General features: G+C 33.2%; 2 protein-coding genes across 2 annotated transcripts; one reads left to right on the forward strand and one right to left on the reverse strand.

Annotated features, from left to right (window-relative positions):
* The first annotated feature begins 2,231 nt into the window (after positions 1–2,231).
* LOC105952548 (uncharacterized) lies at positions 2,232–3,911 on the forward strand. The gene has a single exon (XM_012976112.2). It carries the CDS (start codon positions 2,232–2,234, stop codon positions 3,909–3,911), a length of 1,680 nt encoding a protein of 559 aa, XP_012831566.1.
* A 6,346-nt stretch (positions 3,912–10,257) lies between these two features.
* LOC105952549 (alpha/beta-Hydrolases superfamily protein) lies at positions 10,258–13,796 on the reverse strand. Its single transcript, XM_012976113.2, has 3 exons — positions 12,948–13,796; positions 10,845–11,083; positions 10,258–10,676 (listed from the first exon to the last, which is right to left on the reverse strand). Exons 1-3 carry the CDS (start codon positions 13,428–13,430, stop codon positions 10,424–10,426), a joined length of 975 nt encoding a protein of 324 aa, XP_012831567.2. The 5' UTR covers positions 13,431–13,796; the 3' UTR covers positions 10,258–10,423.
* Between the last annotated feature and the right edge of the window lie 4,075 nt (positions 13,797–17,871).

The following is a 17,871-nucleotide window of genomic DNA, read 5'->3' on the forward strand; positions in this document are numbered from 1 at the left end:
TGCGTCTGATTAATCGACAAGAGGCATCTTCGGTGCTGCAGAAATTGAGCGCCTGGTGCGCGTTTATCGGAAGTGAGTTTGCAGGTGATGGAGTTGAGAAAAAATTACGAAGAGGAGAGGTGATTGGCCCCACAAACCCGATTCTGCCATGAGAGAGTGGTGTATATTGCAGCAAAGAGTGGTGGTGGTTTAGTGTCCCCGTCGCGGACGATGGTTGAGAACGGTGGTGGTTTTGTTTGAGAAAATTAAAAATTATTCAATTTTTTATTTAATTTATACTTGATATTTATTAAAGAAACAGAAAAGAAAAATAAAGAAAAGCAGTTGGGGGCAATTATGTCATTTTGCGAAACAAAAAGAAGAAAAATCTCAGAAACCGCGAGTGAGACACACGATTTGCGACAAAGGGGTTCTGCCTGTGACTAATAAATACATGGGGTTATTTGCTAATTTTTTTATGACACTAGGAAAATGCACAGTTACGATTTTCACAGGAATAGCAAATGTAATAAGCTCATATGTTATATTAGAACGCATATTCCCCTTAGATCCTTTAATACTTGAAAATTGAAAACGATCCGTTTTGATTACTGATAACAGAAGGAAGTCCCAAGTACTTTTCATGCTTCTCGACTACCTCCATTGGAACAACTTCGCTGACTTCATCGATATAACTCCTCTTTGAAGTTCTGTTGAAAATAATACTGGACTTTTGATAAATAACAACTTGTCCAATTTTTAAAAGATATTATTTAATAGAGTTAACTGCAAAAAATCCCCTAAAATTTGAACGTTTTTGCGCTTTACCCCCTGAACGGAAAAAAATTGTACGGGCATACCTGAACTTACGTATTTTTAGCACCGATTAAGAAATAGTCCATTTTTGGCCAATTCTGACCGGAATCAAAATCATGTGCCTTGCACGTGAATATAGCTGGGGTAAATTAGTATTTTCCACTCAACCCCCCTTTTCTATCTCCCGTTTATTCTTCTTCACTGTCATTATTCACTCACAACAGTTTTTTTCCCATTTACGAAATCTTTAGGACTTTTCTATCTCTGCGAAATTGGGTCCATTTATGTCCGCTCCTGAAGTGCAAGATGGTATGGAGGTTGCGACAAGCCAGTAGTGATGTTCCAGATTACGGTATGATGTTTGATTTGTTGATTTCCATGTCTTATTATAACTTTTGAAAAGAACCAATTTTTTATGTTGGGTGTTGTTGAGTTTAGGTCGAAAACGACAATGAAAATAGAGTATAATACTAAAGTGCCCAGTTTTTTAATGGTTTAAAGCATATGGAAACAACACATTCTTGGTCTTTGTCTGCTATTGATTTTTTTCAAGTTTTGGACCACTTTGTGGGCCGTTTTATTTATTTATTATTGTTTAATCAATTTTTTTATTTACAGTTGTTGACTTAGTTATTTCGTGTTGTGTTTTATAATCCAGGTCCTAATAGTGAACACTTCACAATCAAAATGTATCATTCCGGCAAGTTTCTAACCCTCAGTGGAAGGTGTTATTTGGCTGGAGATGTTCACTTCTTCGATTACTGTGGATGAAATGTCTATGATAGAGCTTACTGAGATGGCCAAGGAGTTAGATTTGAAAGATGTAGTTGGGTTCTTCCACAGTAGACATGGGTGTGATAATTTCGTTTTGCTACAAGACGATAGTGATACATTGAACTTAGTGAACTTTCTTGATGAGGAAAGGGTGGCAGCAATTTATGTTCAACATCAAAGCGCTGAAGAGTCAGAAAATGAGTATTTGGGTGAGTCATCTGCACAATTTCTAGAAGCAAATGAGCCAGTTGGTTATGCAGGAGATGATGATGAGCCTGATGTGTATGAAAATGCTAGTGATGCCTCAGATTCTGATAGTGTGCCTGAGTTGAACCCTTTTGATGATGGTTTGATTGATATGAATGATAGTGGAGGCAGTGATGTGCAATCCCTTGGGGAGGATTCAGAATATAGTGATTTCTTGGTTGACAGTGAATGGTTTGAATCTGATAATGATGTTGACTATGATGACCATGTTGACTTCAGTGTAGAATAGGGTGGCTTAAGGGATAAACCATCAGCAGACAGTCCAACTGTCAAAAAGACCACTAGAAGATCTAAGAGACTAAATAAAGTGGTTCATGAAGAGGTGGCATTCACTCAAAAAAAAAAAAAACCAATTCACACATCATAAGTTCCCTGTTTTCAACCCTACAGTGGACATGGTCAATCCTCAATTTCAACTTGGTCTCTGCTTCTCTGATATGAACACTTTCAGGGATGCTGTGAAACAACATGCTGTTATAAATGGTAGAGACATTAAGTTCTCAAAAAATGAGAAAAACATAGTTCAAGCAATATACAAACATGAAAGTTGTCCTTGGAATGTTTATGCATCAAACATGAGAGGTGAGGCTACCCTAAAAATTAAAACCATCCATGCAGTCCATGAGTGTAATAGAAAAGAGAAAGTTGCTTGTGCTACTTCTAGTTGGTTGGCCAACAGGTATCAGGACAAATTAAGAAGTGATCCAAACTGGCCAGTTGACTCAATGATGAGTGTTGCTCAGAAGGACTGTAAGCTGTTGTTCAGTAGACACCAAGTGTATAGGGCCAAAAGAAAGGCTACAGAAATGAACACTGGCTCAAGTGTGGAACAATATGGGCTTGTTTGGAGATATGCTGAAGATATAAGAAGATGTAGTCCTAACACCACAATTAGAATCAAGACCAGAGATGATGGAGGCAAGCTGAAGTTCAAAAGAATCTATTTATGTTGGGGAGCACTGAAGCAGGGCTTTCTAGAGGGGTGTAGACCCATAATTTTCCTTGATGGTTGTCACCTGAAGTCATATTATGGGGGAATTATATTATCTGTTGTGGGGATAGATGCCAATAATGGTATCTATCCATTTGCTTATGCAGTTGTTGAGAAGGAGAAGAGAGATTCATGGGTGTGGTTTATGGATTTGTTGAAAACATATTTGGAGATAGAAAACTGTGGTCCATTGACTATTATGAGTGACAAACAGAAGGGATTGGTTGATGCAGTTGATATGGTGATGCCTAACTGTGAGCACAGATTATGTGTGATGCATTTGTATTGCAACTTCAAGCTCTCACACAGAGGATTAGCTCTGAAAAATATCTTGTGGCAAGCTGCAAGGGCTTCAAGAGTTGTTGACTTTGACAAAGTGTTGAGGGAGTTGGCTGCAAAAGACAAAAAAACATTTCAATGGCTTGCCAAAAGGCCATCAGCACACTGGTCTAGAGCATATTTCAGTTGCAATTCCAAGTGTGACACTCTACTGAATAACATGCGTGAAAGTTTCAATGCCTTGATTTTAAGGCCTAGGATTCTGTCCATAATTGACATGTTAGAAGCTATTAGGATGATTTTGATGAAAAGTGTTCATGTGAAGAGGGATAAAATGGCCAAATACAGAGGGGAAATATGTCCTAATATCCAAAAGCAGCTGGATGTTTCAAAAGAGAAAACAATGGAGTTTATTGCACACTGGAATGGGAAGGATCAATTTGAGCTGGAGGGTTGTTTTGGTTCAAAGTTCAGAGTGAATCTAGGAGATAAAACCTGTAGCTGTAGAAGATGGCAACTCAGTGGAATCCCCTGTGCACATGCAATTGCAGTGATGTTTCATATGAGCTATTTACCTGAAAGTTATATGGACAACTTCTACAGAAAAGAAACATATTTGAGGGTCTATAACCATCTGATGGACACACTTGATGGCCATAAAATGTGGCCACAATCAGGAAAGCCTAAATTGCTTCCCCTGACATTGAAAAGATGCCAGGAAGACCAAAGCTCAACACTGAAAGAAAGCAACCTGGTGAAGCTAATGGGCCAAATGATATACCAGCAGCAACTAGCAAAGGCATAGCAAAGATTGGGAAGCTGGGCAGGCAAGGTGTGATAATGACATGCAGGCACTGTCAAGAAAAGAGACATAATGCATAATGCAAAGGGATGTCCATTGAGGAAAGCTAGTGGAATTGGCCAAGTACCAACCACCACCAAAAGAAAGGTACGAGCCTTACATTAATTAAGTATTTTCAGTATTTTTATGTGACTTTATTTGTAATTATGTAATGTCATGAGCTTGTAGACAAAAGAAAAGAAGACTGATGTTGGAACTAGTGGAGTTGAATCCTTTATGCCTACTGCAACAAAATCAAGTGGAGTTGGAACTGTTAAGCCTGCAGTTGTTCCAACAAGAACAAAGTTACCAGTCACCAGAAGAGGAAGAGGCAAGAGACCAATGGATAAGGTAATTGTAATGATTTAATAGATTATTCTTATTGAGGTACAGTTAGTCTACCATTATAACATTAATACTTTTGCCTAATAGGTTCAAGGTGGACTAAGATTACTTGATGAAGAGGGTGATGAAATGCATATACCTACAGTAAGTCTACCATCATAGGGCAAGTTGTAAGATATTGAACTATGTTAATCTTGATTTACTCTATAATTTTGCAGTTTCAAAGCACATTTGGGAGTGATTTACAGTTTGAAAACAATGTTGAGAGTGATTTGCAGATTGACCTTGATTTAATTGATGAAGTGTATGTTGAATTGAAAATGCCTCCAGTAAGTGTAATGCTTTTTGTAAAATAAGATTGAAGTTGGCTACATGATTTTGACTTATTATATATTTTTGCAGGCTGAAAACAATGATGTGAATAAAATGCAACATGAGAGCGAAGTGCAGATTGAAAGCAATGTTGAGATTGAAGAGAATGCTCCAACTAAAAGAACATGCAAGAAGAAACAATCACAGCCACCTACAAAAGGGCCCAACAAGAGTCTGGGGATACCCAAAGCAAGAACACCAAGGAGACCATTTTTTTCCTCAAAGAATGCAAATGACAAAGCCCCAAGTACACTTGGAAGCAGTCAACAATAACAGCCATATGTTCAATCAAAAAATGCAAGTGACAAAGGCAAGGCTGTAGTTGGAAGCACTCAACAATCAAGAAATTCAAATGTTACAAACAAGAGTGCAGTTGGAAGCAATTTCAAGCACTCAACAATCTTGTCAAGTAGCCAGCAGTCTTATCCATGGACTCATTTTCAGCCAATGAAGGCAATGATGATAGACATATACAACAAGAAGCTCACAATGCCAAGCACCCAACAATAAAACACCTAAACCAAAAAATCATCCATTGATTTTGTCTGATTTGTTTTTTTGAATTAAACTTGTTTTTTGTGGATCCACTAGGTGGATGAAACTTGCATCGTTTGGATTAAACTTGTGTTATTTTGTAGTCATCATGATTTGTATAATTTTTGTATGGATAAAACTTGTGTTATTTTGTATGGATTAAACTTGTTTTCCTCTATTATATTTTGTTGATGTTTCTGAATTGAGTACATAGAAACACAAATAAGTCAATTTTTTTAAGAACAAAACATACATACAAATAGAGTGCTCAATTTGACAACTAAATTTCATTAATTCATTTGAAACATCCATTACATCAAAACTGACTATTTTCTAACAGAAAAACAGAGTACTCCAAACACTTTTTAAGCTTCATTGTTCATTAAAATAACATAACAACCCAATACATAACCACTATATCACTTTACAGAAAACAGTAGACAATCAACGATGAAACAAACATTCCAATCCACAGCCAGTTTTTCATTTCTTGTTTCTTCTTCAGGTCCTCTTCAAGCTTGTTGATCCTACGAAGCCAACCAGGTATGATCTGGCGAGCTCTTTCACACATAGGTAGATCAATACAAGCAAAATAGTAACAACCCCCAACTTGCTAAAAAAAGCGAACAAATTCAGAAGAAAAAAGAATGAATATAGTTGACTTGCGAAATCAAAATCAAAAGAAAAAAAGAATTTCTACTTATATCTGCATTCATGATTCCATTAACCATTTTTTTATTTTCTTTATCTTGATTTTTGTTTTCAAATTTTGAAGTGAACTCCAAATATTATATCACAATAACAATGCAACAATACCTAAAATATCTTTAAAATTGCAAGATGGTGAAAGAATGAAGAAAATCCCAGTTGAGGGGTGAAAGTGTAAGTTATGAATATATCTCCTTATTTTAATAATAACCTCACAATTTGGAGACTAAGTTGATTTTGTTTAAAAGGTATGAAACAAAGTTTGTTATGGAACTGCTCCACTGAAACAATGTGGACATGGAATAGAAACAAAGGCAAATATATTGATTTTCCTAATTTATAGGTCAAGACTTCCCATTCACATAGTAAGTAAGAAAACTTCTCAAAAATTTGCAATGACAGGGATTTCATTGATCTATTTCCATGAACCTTCTTTTCTATTTCATTTTTTTTTTCTTGCTAAATTTCGGTCAATTAAATTTAAATGAGTGAAATAATATTTTTTTTGGGTAAATATCATTGTAGTAATGCTTTCACTGGCATGCATGATTAATTTTTATACAAACTTTCTAATATAATGTAATACAAGTAAGGGGAAATAGGCTAGACACCTTATTTCAAACTTATATAGGTGGGGATCCAAGTTGTTAGATGAATATAGGTGTAGGTCTCTTGACTCAAATTAAAAATATAAATTAAATAAAAGTATTAGTATATAGACATAAACACCATCAATTAATTATGGAACAAATCCCACATATTACTCTCTCATTATCTCCAATCTCACGTCTCTATTTATTTATAATCTCACATCTCTGTTTCATAATCTCACATCTCTCTTTCTCCTGGTCTCTCTCACGTGTGTTACTCTCTCTTTCTCTTCAAACCTTTTTTTTCTTTTTTTTTCGTATTCTTTTTTTTTTTTTGGTTGAAGAAATACATAGACAAGAATCCAAATGATTTGTATGAGGAAATATAAATACATAGAGAAAGAAAAGAAGGGAGTTTTACATTACGAGATTATCTCTTGGTCGACAACAAACACCTCCTTGGTTACAAAAAATTAGTTATTCGCTTCTTCCTCTCTCTCTAAATTTATTTATAGTGAATTATATTTTTTTTTGTTTCATTTTTATCTTACTTTTTGCTTCACCAAACACCAAAAAGAATTTAAAAATTGACAAACTAAATTTGAAACATAAAATTGAAAACTGCAAATAGCAATCCGTAATAATAGATCTTTTGCAAATTGTAAATTGTATTTTTTGGCATTGGAAGATTTGCTGTTGTGTTTTGCATTTGCGTACTGTGTATTTTTTTATTATTTTTTTAAATCTAAATTTTTATTTTTTTTTGTTTGAATTTAGACGATATTAATCATATTTTCAATTTATTTTTAATTTACTGTTTACTTAGATGATGCATATTCGACTTTGCACTTTGTTGTTTGCATTTGGCCGAGTGTAGTATGTTGTTTGCAGTTACTTATTATATTTTTTTAGTTGGTGTCTACCATTTGCATTTGACGTTTGTATGATGAAGTTTGAGAGTTTGAATTTTTGCAGAATTATTTTTCCACGAATTAACTTGTTTTTTAATTAAAATTGGGAGAAGAGAGAGAGAGAGAGACTTGGGGGAATTTTATTTGGTAGAGAGATTTGAGGGATTTTATTTGGTAGGGAGATTTTATTTTTCCTATTTTATTAGGGGTATTTTAGACACTATTAAAATAATAAATATAATAAAAATAGGGAATTAGTAACTGGATTTATACATATAAAAACTCTTATAGGAGGACCTATAGCAAATTGCCCCTACAAGTAAACAAATAATACTACCCACTTGTGATCATATTCATAACCCAAAAAGACAAATATTAAATTGTAAATCAAGAAAATGAGTAAATTTACAATATTTGCAGAGAGGTAAATGTCAACCCTAAATCCTACATATGTCAGTCAAACTTATTGAAATTTTGAGAAGATTTTACAACTGTCATTTTTTCTCTGCACTCTCAAAATCTAGCATTTGGCACTTTGCACCCCCAGTAAAAAGATAATCATTCACATTGCACCCCAATTGATATTTTAGCAAAATTCTCGAAATAAATTATTTGTTTGGCAGATCTTTGTCAATAAAGAGTATAATTTGAGAAAATTTCTAGTAAAATAGTGAGAAAAATGGTTGAATTGTGGGGAGAACCAAATAATTTTACTTGACACTAAAAATGAAAATACCATCCGTGAATACACCCATACAAAAATATTTATTTTCTTGGTGCAAAAATATTAAATTTTTAACTTTTCCACCCTTCAATTATTTTTTTCTCACCAAATTACATATGTAATATCGTTTCATACAAAAAAAAATCATCATTGTTTTATATCAATTCTGATAAAGGAGGTACATATCCAATCATTTTCTAATTTATTTATCAGAATTCTATTATTTGAGTTATATTTATAACATAAAAGAAAATTTTCATTTATAAATGCTACTAATAGATGAAATTATCTTCACTAACCTTAAAACTTATGTTGGGGCGAACGTGATGATAATTTGTTTTTGGCAATGCATTCTCGAGGGTGCAAACTGGAATCAAACCTTCCAAAATTAATAAAATAAATCCTCAATAATTGAAGAAACAATATAAGGGAAACTCATCAAATTTATCGATTAAAATTGTAAGTACTGAAATTTTGAAAACTTGCCTCCAATTTTGCAATCCAGCCTCAGGTGTATTATATTTGTTGTTGTCAACAAATACTTATGTGATCCCCAATTTCATGATTTACACCCCCAATTTAGTCTAATTTCACCAATTAACCAATTTTGACCATCACCGCCGATCTCTGGCGTTGATTTTTTTTTTCGGAAATTTTTTTTTTCTGGCAAATCACCATCGTTGACCGCCTGTCTCCGGCGTTGACCTTTTCTTTTGTAATTTTATTCTCCGTAAATTACTGCTTTAACAACAAAATAATTGTCCGAAAACGGTAATATTAGTAATATTACTGTCTCACTCGGTACTATTGTTAACACATAAATATTTATGTATTAATTAATTTTATCGTCTTGACTTGCAATATTGTTGCCTCCGACAGTAGTAATGATGTTTGAGACAGTAATATTACTAATATTACTGGTTTGGCATTCAATATTAATGTTTTAGACAGTAATTTTGTTGTTAACACAATAATATAGGTAGAAAAAAATTACAAAAACATTTTTTTCAAAAATAAAAAATTCAACACCGGAATCTGGTCGGAAAAAAAAATTATTTTCTAAAAAAATTTAAAAAGTTATAAAAATGGGGGTTAATATTATATATTTGTTCAAATCATGGGTCAATGTACAATATTGATGAAGTTAGAGTGCATTGGATGGAATTGATGATAATTATATTATGAGGGGTATTTTAGACAAAAGACATGGGGATGGGTTTATTTTTAAAATTATTTTTTGTCTGAACCTATATTCTATAGTTTAAGTTCTTGCTGTGTGTTTGGTGTAAAATTCGTCTGCTTTACTTGAATGTATAGAAGCTACAGCTGAGATTAGGCTGGGATGTTGTATCTTGTGGGCGACAAGATCACAACTTTTATGCGCATTATTTCGGAAAGGGGTCATGAAATTCATGTCAAGAGAGCAACCTAGTCCGTGCTTCGCCGCCTTACTTAATTTTATGATCGATCGTCGAAGTACAAATGTGGTTCCAACATATGTATATTTAGTTGAGTCGGGCCACCTAAAATTCTTGAGCCTTGTTTGTATTCTATGAAGTTATTAATTTACCTATAATCATAATAGTAACTTGATCACCCCATTCACATTTTGATGTATTTGGTTATATTTCTATTAGTACGAACCCGTATTCACGGTATTCCCTTGCAAATGCACACAGTGGCAAGGCTAGAAATTTATCACATAGTGGATTTAAATATTTCGAGAGTTTAAGGGTTGCACCCCAAAAATATTTATTTAGATTATTTTTTATTTTTGGTTTAAAGTATCACAAAACAAGTGAATTGAAGGAAAATTAATATTAGAGGAAAGGTTATATTAGCAACCTTAATCGGGATCTTATTTTCTTAGGATGGTTCAATCATTAGTAGACAATTTTCGACGAAACAAGGGAGAAGTAGAGCTCAGAATACATAATGTAGAAAATAGGAAAAGAGAAGGAATATGGCGGTTTTATATCATACAATTAATTTGGGCTTCGATGGGTAGGCTTTATAAGAAAAAATAGAGTTTAATATAATGAAACTATTGTAAATTGAGAATGGACTTGAATCCACTCTAGCCCTTGCGTTGGCTCGCCCCTGCATGCACATCAAAATATACGTACTTTATATCAAACAACATATTTATTTAAAACAAAAACATATTGTTAGAATATGAAATATTAAATTGAAATCGGATTCTCATAAAACACAAAACGAAAGAAAAAAAAAAGAAAAAAGAAGAAACCGAAAATACCGACCAAACTAAGACATGATTACGAGAACGAAAAGTTAAGCTGAAAATTTGGTAAAAAAATCATGAATAGAAGCATTGATCTCATCAGGCCTCTCTTGATTAATGAAATGGCCAGTATTTTCCATGACAATGCATTCCTCAAGTAGTGGAACATCATTCTTGAATCCACCTCCATGAACATATTCCTTAACTCCTGGTGTGTTGTACACCATATCAATATCCCCTACTATAAATTTCACCGGTACTTTCACTTTTGCTCCTGTCCATGCCGCTGTCAGCTCCCAATTCCTACATACAGTACAGCCTCGATAAATTAATATTTCGCTGAATTAATACAATTTGGTTGGTTTCAACTGCATTAATATATAAAGGTTTAACTGCATATCATTCAATGAGAAGGACAATGAAATTGATCTCGAAAGGTTAATTTAAAAAAAATTAAAGTACTTATCGTACAAATCAAGTGCGCGGTAATAGTTGAGTCCGCCGGTGAAGCCCTTTTTGTCGTACTTTTGAGCATAAAAGTTGAGGTCTTGTTGAGAAAGCCATGGTGGTAATTTGATGTCATCAGTTTTGGACCCGAACGGGTTTTCTTTGGGTAAACGGGGCAGACCGGGTGAACGGTCTGCCAGGATTTTCTTGATCACCTTTTCTGCTCCATATTCTGCAATTTCAGACTCTATCTTTCCAGGTTCCTGTTACATTATTTCTTGTTAATTAAACACACATTTCAAGCAGATTGATACAAAATAATAGAAAATACATTCGACAATTTTTCCAGTATGAATACGAACCGGGACACTGGTTAATGATTATTAATATTTCAGTGTAGCATTTAATAATGACATTACGACAGCCGTCCACAATTAAATTTGATCGATCAACATATATCGACATCACACATATATTTAAATTTCAACAGCCCACGAGCAAAGTTTCTATATAATATATATACTTAAATGAATCTATAAATATGACTATGTACGTGACCACCTAATCTTGGGTCCAGTGTTGTCTTTGTACAACTGGTTTAATTTGTTCCTCAATTAATATGCATGTTCAGCAATTTATAAGTTTATTTTTAATTAAAAAAAAAAAGAAAAGGAAAATTAATTAACTTATAAATTAATATAATTACATTTCAACATAAGAATCCAAAGGTATTCTAACTAGGGCTGACAACCGGTCGGTTCAAGGGCTGGTTTGCCTAAACCCGAGACCCGTGCTGTGAAAAATATATAAAACTCAGACTCATCCCAACCCTTTTTACCTTAGACCCATACCCACCACAACCCAGACCCGAATGAAACAGTTCTAACTCATTAGACCCACTAGACCCGTTGACATAAAAAAAAAAAAAAAAAGTAAAATTTTTAACTTTTATAATATTTTAATGGTATATTTTAACAAAACAATCTCAAAATTAAAATACAATATTTTATAAAGTCTACAAGTGATATAAAGTGAATAATGAAATTATCTATAACTTTTACGATAAATAAAACTCAAAAGAAAAAACAATTAACGATAATCAACAAGTAATATGTATTATTTATGAGAAATGGGATTTTGGAAACGTAATGTAATACCTGATCTATAACCATTTAATTCATTTGGACCCGCTTCAAACGGTTCGGTGGGTCAGAGACGCGACAAAAGATCGTACGTACTCGGTATTTCAAAAATATGTACGTGATTATTTTTTTGGATAATTCGAAAGGTTAAAAATGAATTTTTTTTTTAAACAAATTATCCTCTAACATATATTCTTCAATTTTTATTTAAAATTTTCAATTTAAATTGGGAGGAAGAAGAGTTTATTGTTCCATATGGTCCAAGCCCCAAGGATACTGCAGATCTGGAAATTCATTTATGTTGTCGCACCAATATTAGTAATTGAATATAGCTAGTCACATTACAACAGTACTGTGTCATTAATAGTCATAAATATACATTCAGATGGGGAGCCTATATTATATTGCCAGCTGTACTTGCCATTAATCCTTATTTATTGTAGTAAGAAAAAAAGAAATGGAAATTGCCTACTCATTTTCATGTTTCATTCTTCCTAATCCAAATTAAAATGCTTATATGGTATCTTATTTAAATTTCATTTATAAATATTCAGGGGCATTTGGCTAAGTTTATTTATAAGTTCTTACGTCTGATAAGATGTTTTAAAAGTTAACAAGTTGTTTTATCTTATTTTGAATTGATTTTTAAAGTGTTAGGATAATGACATTATTTGTCATTTTTACTAATTATAAGATTTTAAATAAAAATATGAGATAAATATAGCTACATAAAAAAAATTATTTACTCTTCAATAATTTATTTTTATAATAAGTTACCAATCACTTTGAAGAACTTATAAGCTTTTAAATATCTTATAAGCTAAACATCAAAATCACTGTTTGTGGGTGTTTAATTATTGAAATTATCCCGTCATCCAAGATTATTATCCATGTGAAATATATAACTAGAAAAATAATGAATAATAATATTAATAAACAAAAAATATTATATAGAATTAGAGGAAAACAAAAAACAAAAAAGAACCTGGAATCTGCACATATAGTAATCATCTCCAAAGAAAGCTCGCATGCCTTCAACAGGTTTCATCTTAGGATGCCTGGGACGAAACGGCACCGTTAAAGCAGCAAACGCCTTCACCAAATCCGGACGGAATAAGCAGAGGTACCACGCAATCATAGCCCCCCAGTCGTGCGCCACCAACAACACCGGCGCGCCGCCGCCGCCGAGGGTTTCAATCAGCGCCACTATGTCGCCCACCACGTGGAGGCACGAGTAGCTGGAAGCGTCGGCCGGCGCATCAGAATCGCCGTAGCCGCGGAGGTCTGGCGCCACGGCCCTGTACCCAAGGGCGGCGAACGCCGTTAACTGGTGGCGCCATGTGTACCAGAGCTCCGGGAAGCCGTGAAGGAAGAGAACAACAGGGCCGCCTTCGCCGCCTTTCTCGGCTAGGTGCATGTTTATGCCGTTAACGCTCACAGTTCTGTGCTCAATTCCCTCCATCTCCATATTCTCTTTCTCTTTCTCTCTCACACACACACACACAAAACACAGTGTTCTCCGAGATATATGTTATTGTTTTTTTTCTTTTAATTTCTCCGTGTTATGTAAATTGAAACTTGGTCGGTTATATTTATTGATATGCTACAATCAATCACACTATATATATATATATGCTATATACATTATTAAATATATGAGGACACGGTTTCACTTTTCTGGACATTTCTTCTAATTCGGATATTTGTTTGCAAAGTAATTTCGTGTTGTGCAAATCTATGTTATAGGGGTGGATAACGGATCAGAATTAAAACTTTACTAATAAAATCATTATTTAAAATGGATTTTACTGAGTTGCTATAAATTGAAAATTTTAAATCCATTTCTTTTCAATTCATGTATATAAGATAAATATAAGGCCAGGTAATTAGTTACATGATAAAATTAGTCAAGATTAAATAATTATCCCAATTACGAAAAAACCATCTTGTATGCATAACTACAGCGCCCGCCTCAAAACTATGTATTATCACGATACATAGTTGAGAGGCCCGCTGTAATTATGCAAACAAGATGGTTTTTTCGTAATTTGACATGATCTTAGAAGGTGGCCGTAATTTGCCCTATTTTTTGAGAATACATTTAATAATATATGGGGTTAATTGATGGACCCTCATTTGACAAATATATTGAACTAACTATCAAGAAGATTACACCCTTGTGATACCTCTTACATTTTATCAAAATTTGACATGCCCACATAGAATACCTATTATACTCTTTATAGAATTGTATTTAAACTCTATCCAACCACCATTTTTTTTCTAGTATATCCAAATTTCCGCTTTATAATTTTTATGGGACGACAATGGTATTTTTCGAAGTCATAACTTTCTCTCCGACGGTTGGAATTTGTTGATTTAACTAACGTTTGATTCATCTCGTCAAGTTCTTTGTTTTGATGGTAATTGCGTAAGTTTTGCAACTCTGGATCTGTTTCTGCAATCATTTTATAGTGTACGTGTATTTCGACGACGGTGGTTCTTCTTGATGTGGATTTCGACGACGACAGTTCTTCTTGGAGAGGTAACTTGTTTTCTTACGGTCGAAATTTGACGGATTACCCATATTTGATTCCTCCTGTCAATATTTATCTTTTGGTGTTAATTTTATTCAATTTTGATAGTGATATTTGTTTTTGTGATTTTTTCAAACCTTGGGTGGTTGGCATCGATCGGCTAAGGTTTTGTAACGTAGGAGGTGTTTGGGATGAGGAGTCATTGGCGGTTTGGTGGAAAGCTGTGTCCTCTCTCTCTATCTATTTCTGAATTTTCGTTGATTTTGAGTGTTGTGAAGCTTCGTCATTTTTTCCTAACTTTCTCTAAAATTTAATTTGAATAACACAACATTGTATCCAGATTTACTAGTATTGTCTCCCCAAATAACACAACTAAATATTATTTATTAATTTTTGTTTACAATTGCAGCTTAATGGAAACCATTGGTCTTCTCATAAACATATGTTATGAATTGATACGAGATATCTTATGGCACTCCTCACTTCTTAAGGCCTATTCGAATATGTGTTGTTGTTTGTCCTCGACAAAAGAGTAGCTAGAACAGAGAGAGTCGGTCTTCAACCTCTCATTTAAAAGAAAATGGCAAATTACGGTCACCCTCTAATCTAAAGTCGAATTATGAAAAAATATTTTGGATAATTATACCCCCATAACTACGTATAGTCTTACACGTCCATTTTTACAGTGTCAAATTTACCTATTGAATGACAATTTTTTTCGTAAGATAATACATAGCTGATGAGATGGGTGTATTTAACCATATCGTGATACGTTCTATTTCATAAGTAAAAAATTATGAGTTTATATTATGCAACAATATTTGTTGATTTTAAATGCCTATGAAAGTCTGTTAACCGAAGTTGTAACAGTTGTTGTGGGAACAGTATGCAGTTACAACTACAATTCTTGTGTTAACACAGTTATAAACTACTGAAAGCGAGTAAACAAACACAAGAATTTAATGTGGTTCAGACACAAATGTGTCTTACATCCACGTGGACCTGCAAACACGATTTCACTAGTTCAGATTTACAGTGTACATTAATAGGACTTATTAAAAACACTAAAGACTCCCTCTTTATGTAATATGCCGTTCTTGTACACAACTTGAACTCCGTGTCTCTTCCAACAGCAGCTCCACACCGCGTGCCTCGAACTCCCTTCAGGCCTGAACTCCCTTCAGAAACGCGGCTGATCTCCCTTGAGATCTATACAGCAGATCTGTATATATTGCCACACACAGCGATGGCACAGTGCAACGACGGCACAGTCCTGCTCCGCAGAACGCCTTTAGCAAACCTTCGACGCTATGAAGTGGTTTTTCTTCCAAATAATGCGCACGGTTCTTGTATGTCTTGGAGGCTTATATAGCCACGAAAATAAGCCCTAAGACCTAACTTGAACCTCAAGAAATCTATTTAACTAGGTAATAGAATCCTAGTTGATTTCTACTTCTATTCTAGATAAGTACAAAAGATACCTAACTAGAATAAAATACATGGAAATAAATCTAAGTCCTAATAGAAGTATTATAAAATAGGACTCTAATAATTTCCAAAATAAACATGGAAAACAAATCTTTGCCAATCTTTTAGTTCCAAAACTCGGCGGATTTCCTTGATCTTCAATACTCGGAAATCTGGCGCCAACAATATTCTTATTTAAATATCGAACAAACTGCGACACGTCATCTAGTGTTTATTATCTATTTTGTATGTTGACGAATAATTTTATTTTTGTTTTTAGCTCAAATATTCTTGAGTTGCTCAATCAACATCACTTTGGATTTTTTTTTAGTTTTGACAAAACCGATTGATTTGGTGCACTCACCTAGTTGTAAATGTAATTACACGTTATGCTGTAAGCTCATTTGAAAAACGAAGTACACGTTGACGTAAATATGGATAAGGTGCTCTTAGAATGCATTTAAATGAAACGTATGTACATATATGTATAGTTTCGTATACAAATGCTTTATAATAAGCTCTCTCTCTCTCTCTCTCTCTCTCTCTCTCTCTCTCTCTCTCTCTCTCTCTCTCTCAATATATATATATATATATATATATATATATATATATATATATATATATATATATATATATATATATATATTCAAGAAGTAAAAACAAATTAGCGATCAAAATTGGGCAGATATCAAATAGAGGAAGAAGGCCTTGGTTGTGAAATACGGCACGCTACTACAACTCTAGAAACTAGAGGGTCGACACAACCACTATTATCACAAAACATTAAAAAATATTAAGTTTATAGTCAATGATTTTGTTACAATGCGGCATAATTTTACTTTGCACCTTTCAAATAGAGCATATACCCTCACCAATAGGTTATAGGTTTAGAGTTCGAGTTGCCCTCCCACTTCTCATTGTAAATGACTTGTATTTAGTAAAAAAAAATATATAGCACTTTAACACTTTGAATCTTCGAAAAAATAATAAGCGTTTTGCATCCTCGAAATACAATTAATTATTCACTGTGCGCACCCTTAATTGTATTTTCAAAACTTAATGAGGTCAATTTTATTTTTTATTGGTTATTTTTCCAAACTGTGCAAACTAAATAATTACAAAAATATTTTCTTCAACCCTTAGTCTAATCTTGAGCATACAAAGTGCCTAAGAAAAATCACACTAAGTTACTAAAAAAATATATATTATCACAAAAAAAAACATTTTTTTCATGACAAAATTATTCGATTTGAATCTTCTATTGTAATTTGTGAAAATACTTGATAGAAATCTTTGCAAGAAAATATAATTTTCAAACAACTTAATAAAAGAATATATTTTTTATATATGTTGATGAGATATATTTTAAATTTGCACTCTCTAGTTCCAAAAGTATGAATGAATATAAAATTTTTGATTCAACATTTGTCATTCTAAAAATACCACAAAAAATATTATAAAAGATGCATTGTGCATGATTTGACAGCAAATATTCGAAAAGATAAACAAACACATGAAATAATAGCTTTGACACCACTATAATTTTGTTTTCCAACTATTGTTACATTCACATTTTTCCACCTCAACAATTATTGATTTATTTCTTTAATTTCCCAAAAAAAATACAAGTTTCATTTTTCAATTTATGCAGCATATGGATTGTTCGATTTTCATCATGAATAAATTGAGAAGAAAATGAATTGCTTATACACAATCTATTGCAGGAAAAAAAAATATTCAAAATTGTATTTGGATATTGTGTATTCATTTGTTCGATATAATTTTATTATAATATATTTAATTTTTCTTTTTGTTTTTTTGCAAAGCTACACAATACAGCATGGAGAATTGCTAGTACTAGTAAATACTTAATAGTAAATGACAAATAGATTCATGACAAGAGCA

This window comes from Erythranthe guttata, chromosome 14 (assembly GCF_056151865.1).
Source record: "Erythranthe guttata isolate IM_541 chromosome 14, IM_541, whole genome shotgun sequence".
NCBI classification, from domain to species: Eukaryota; Viridiplantae; Streptophyta; class Magnoliopsida; order Lamiales; family Phrymaceae; genus Erythranthe; species Erythranthe guttata.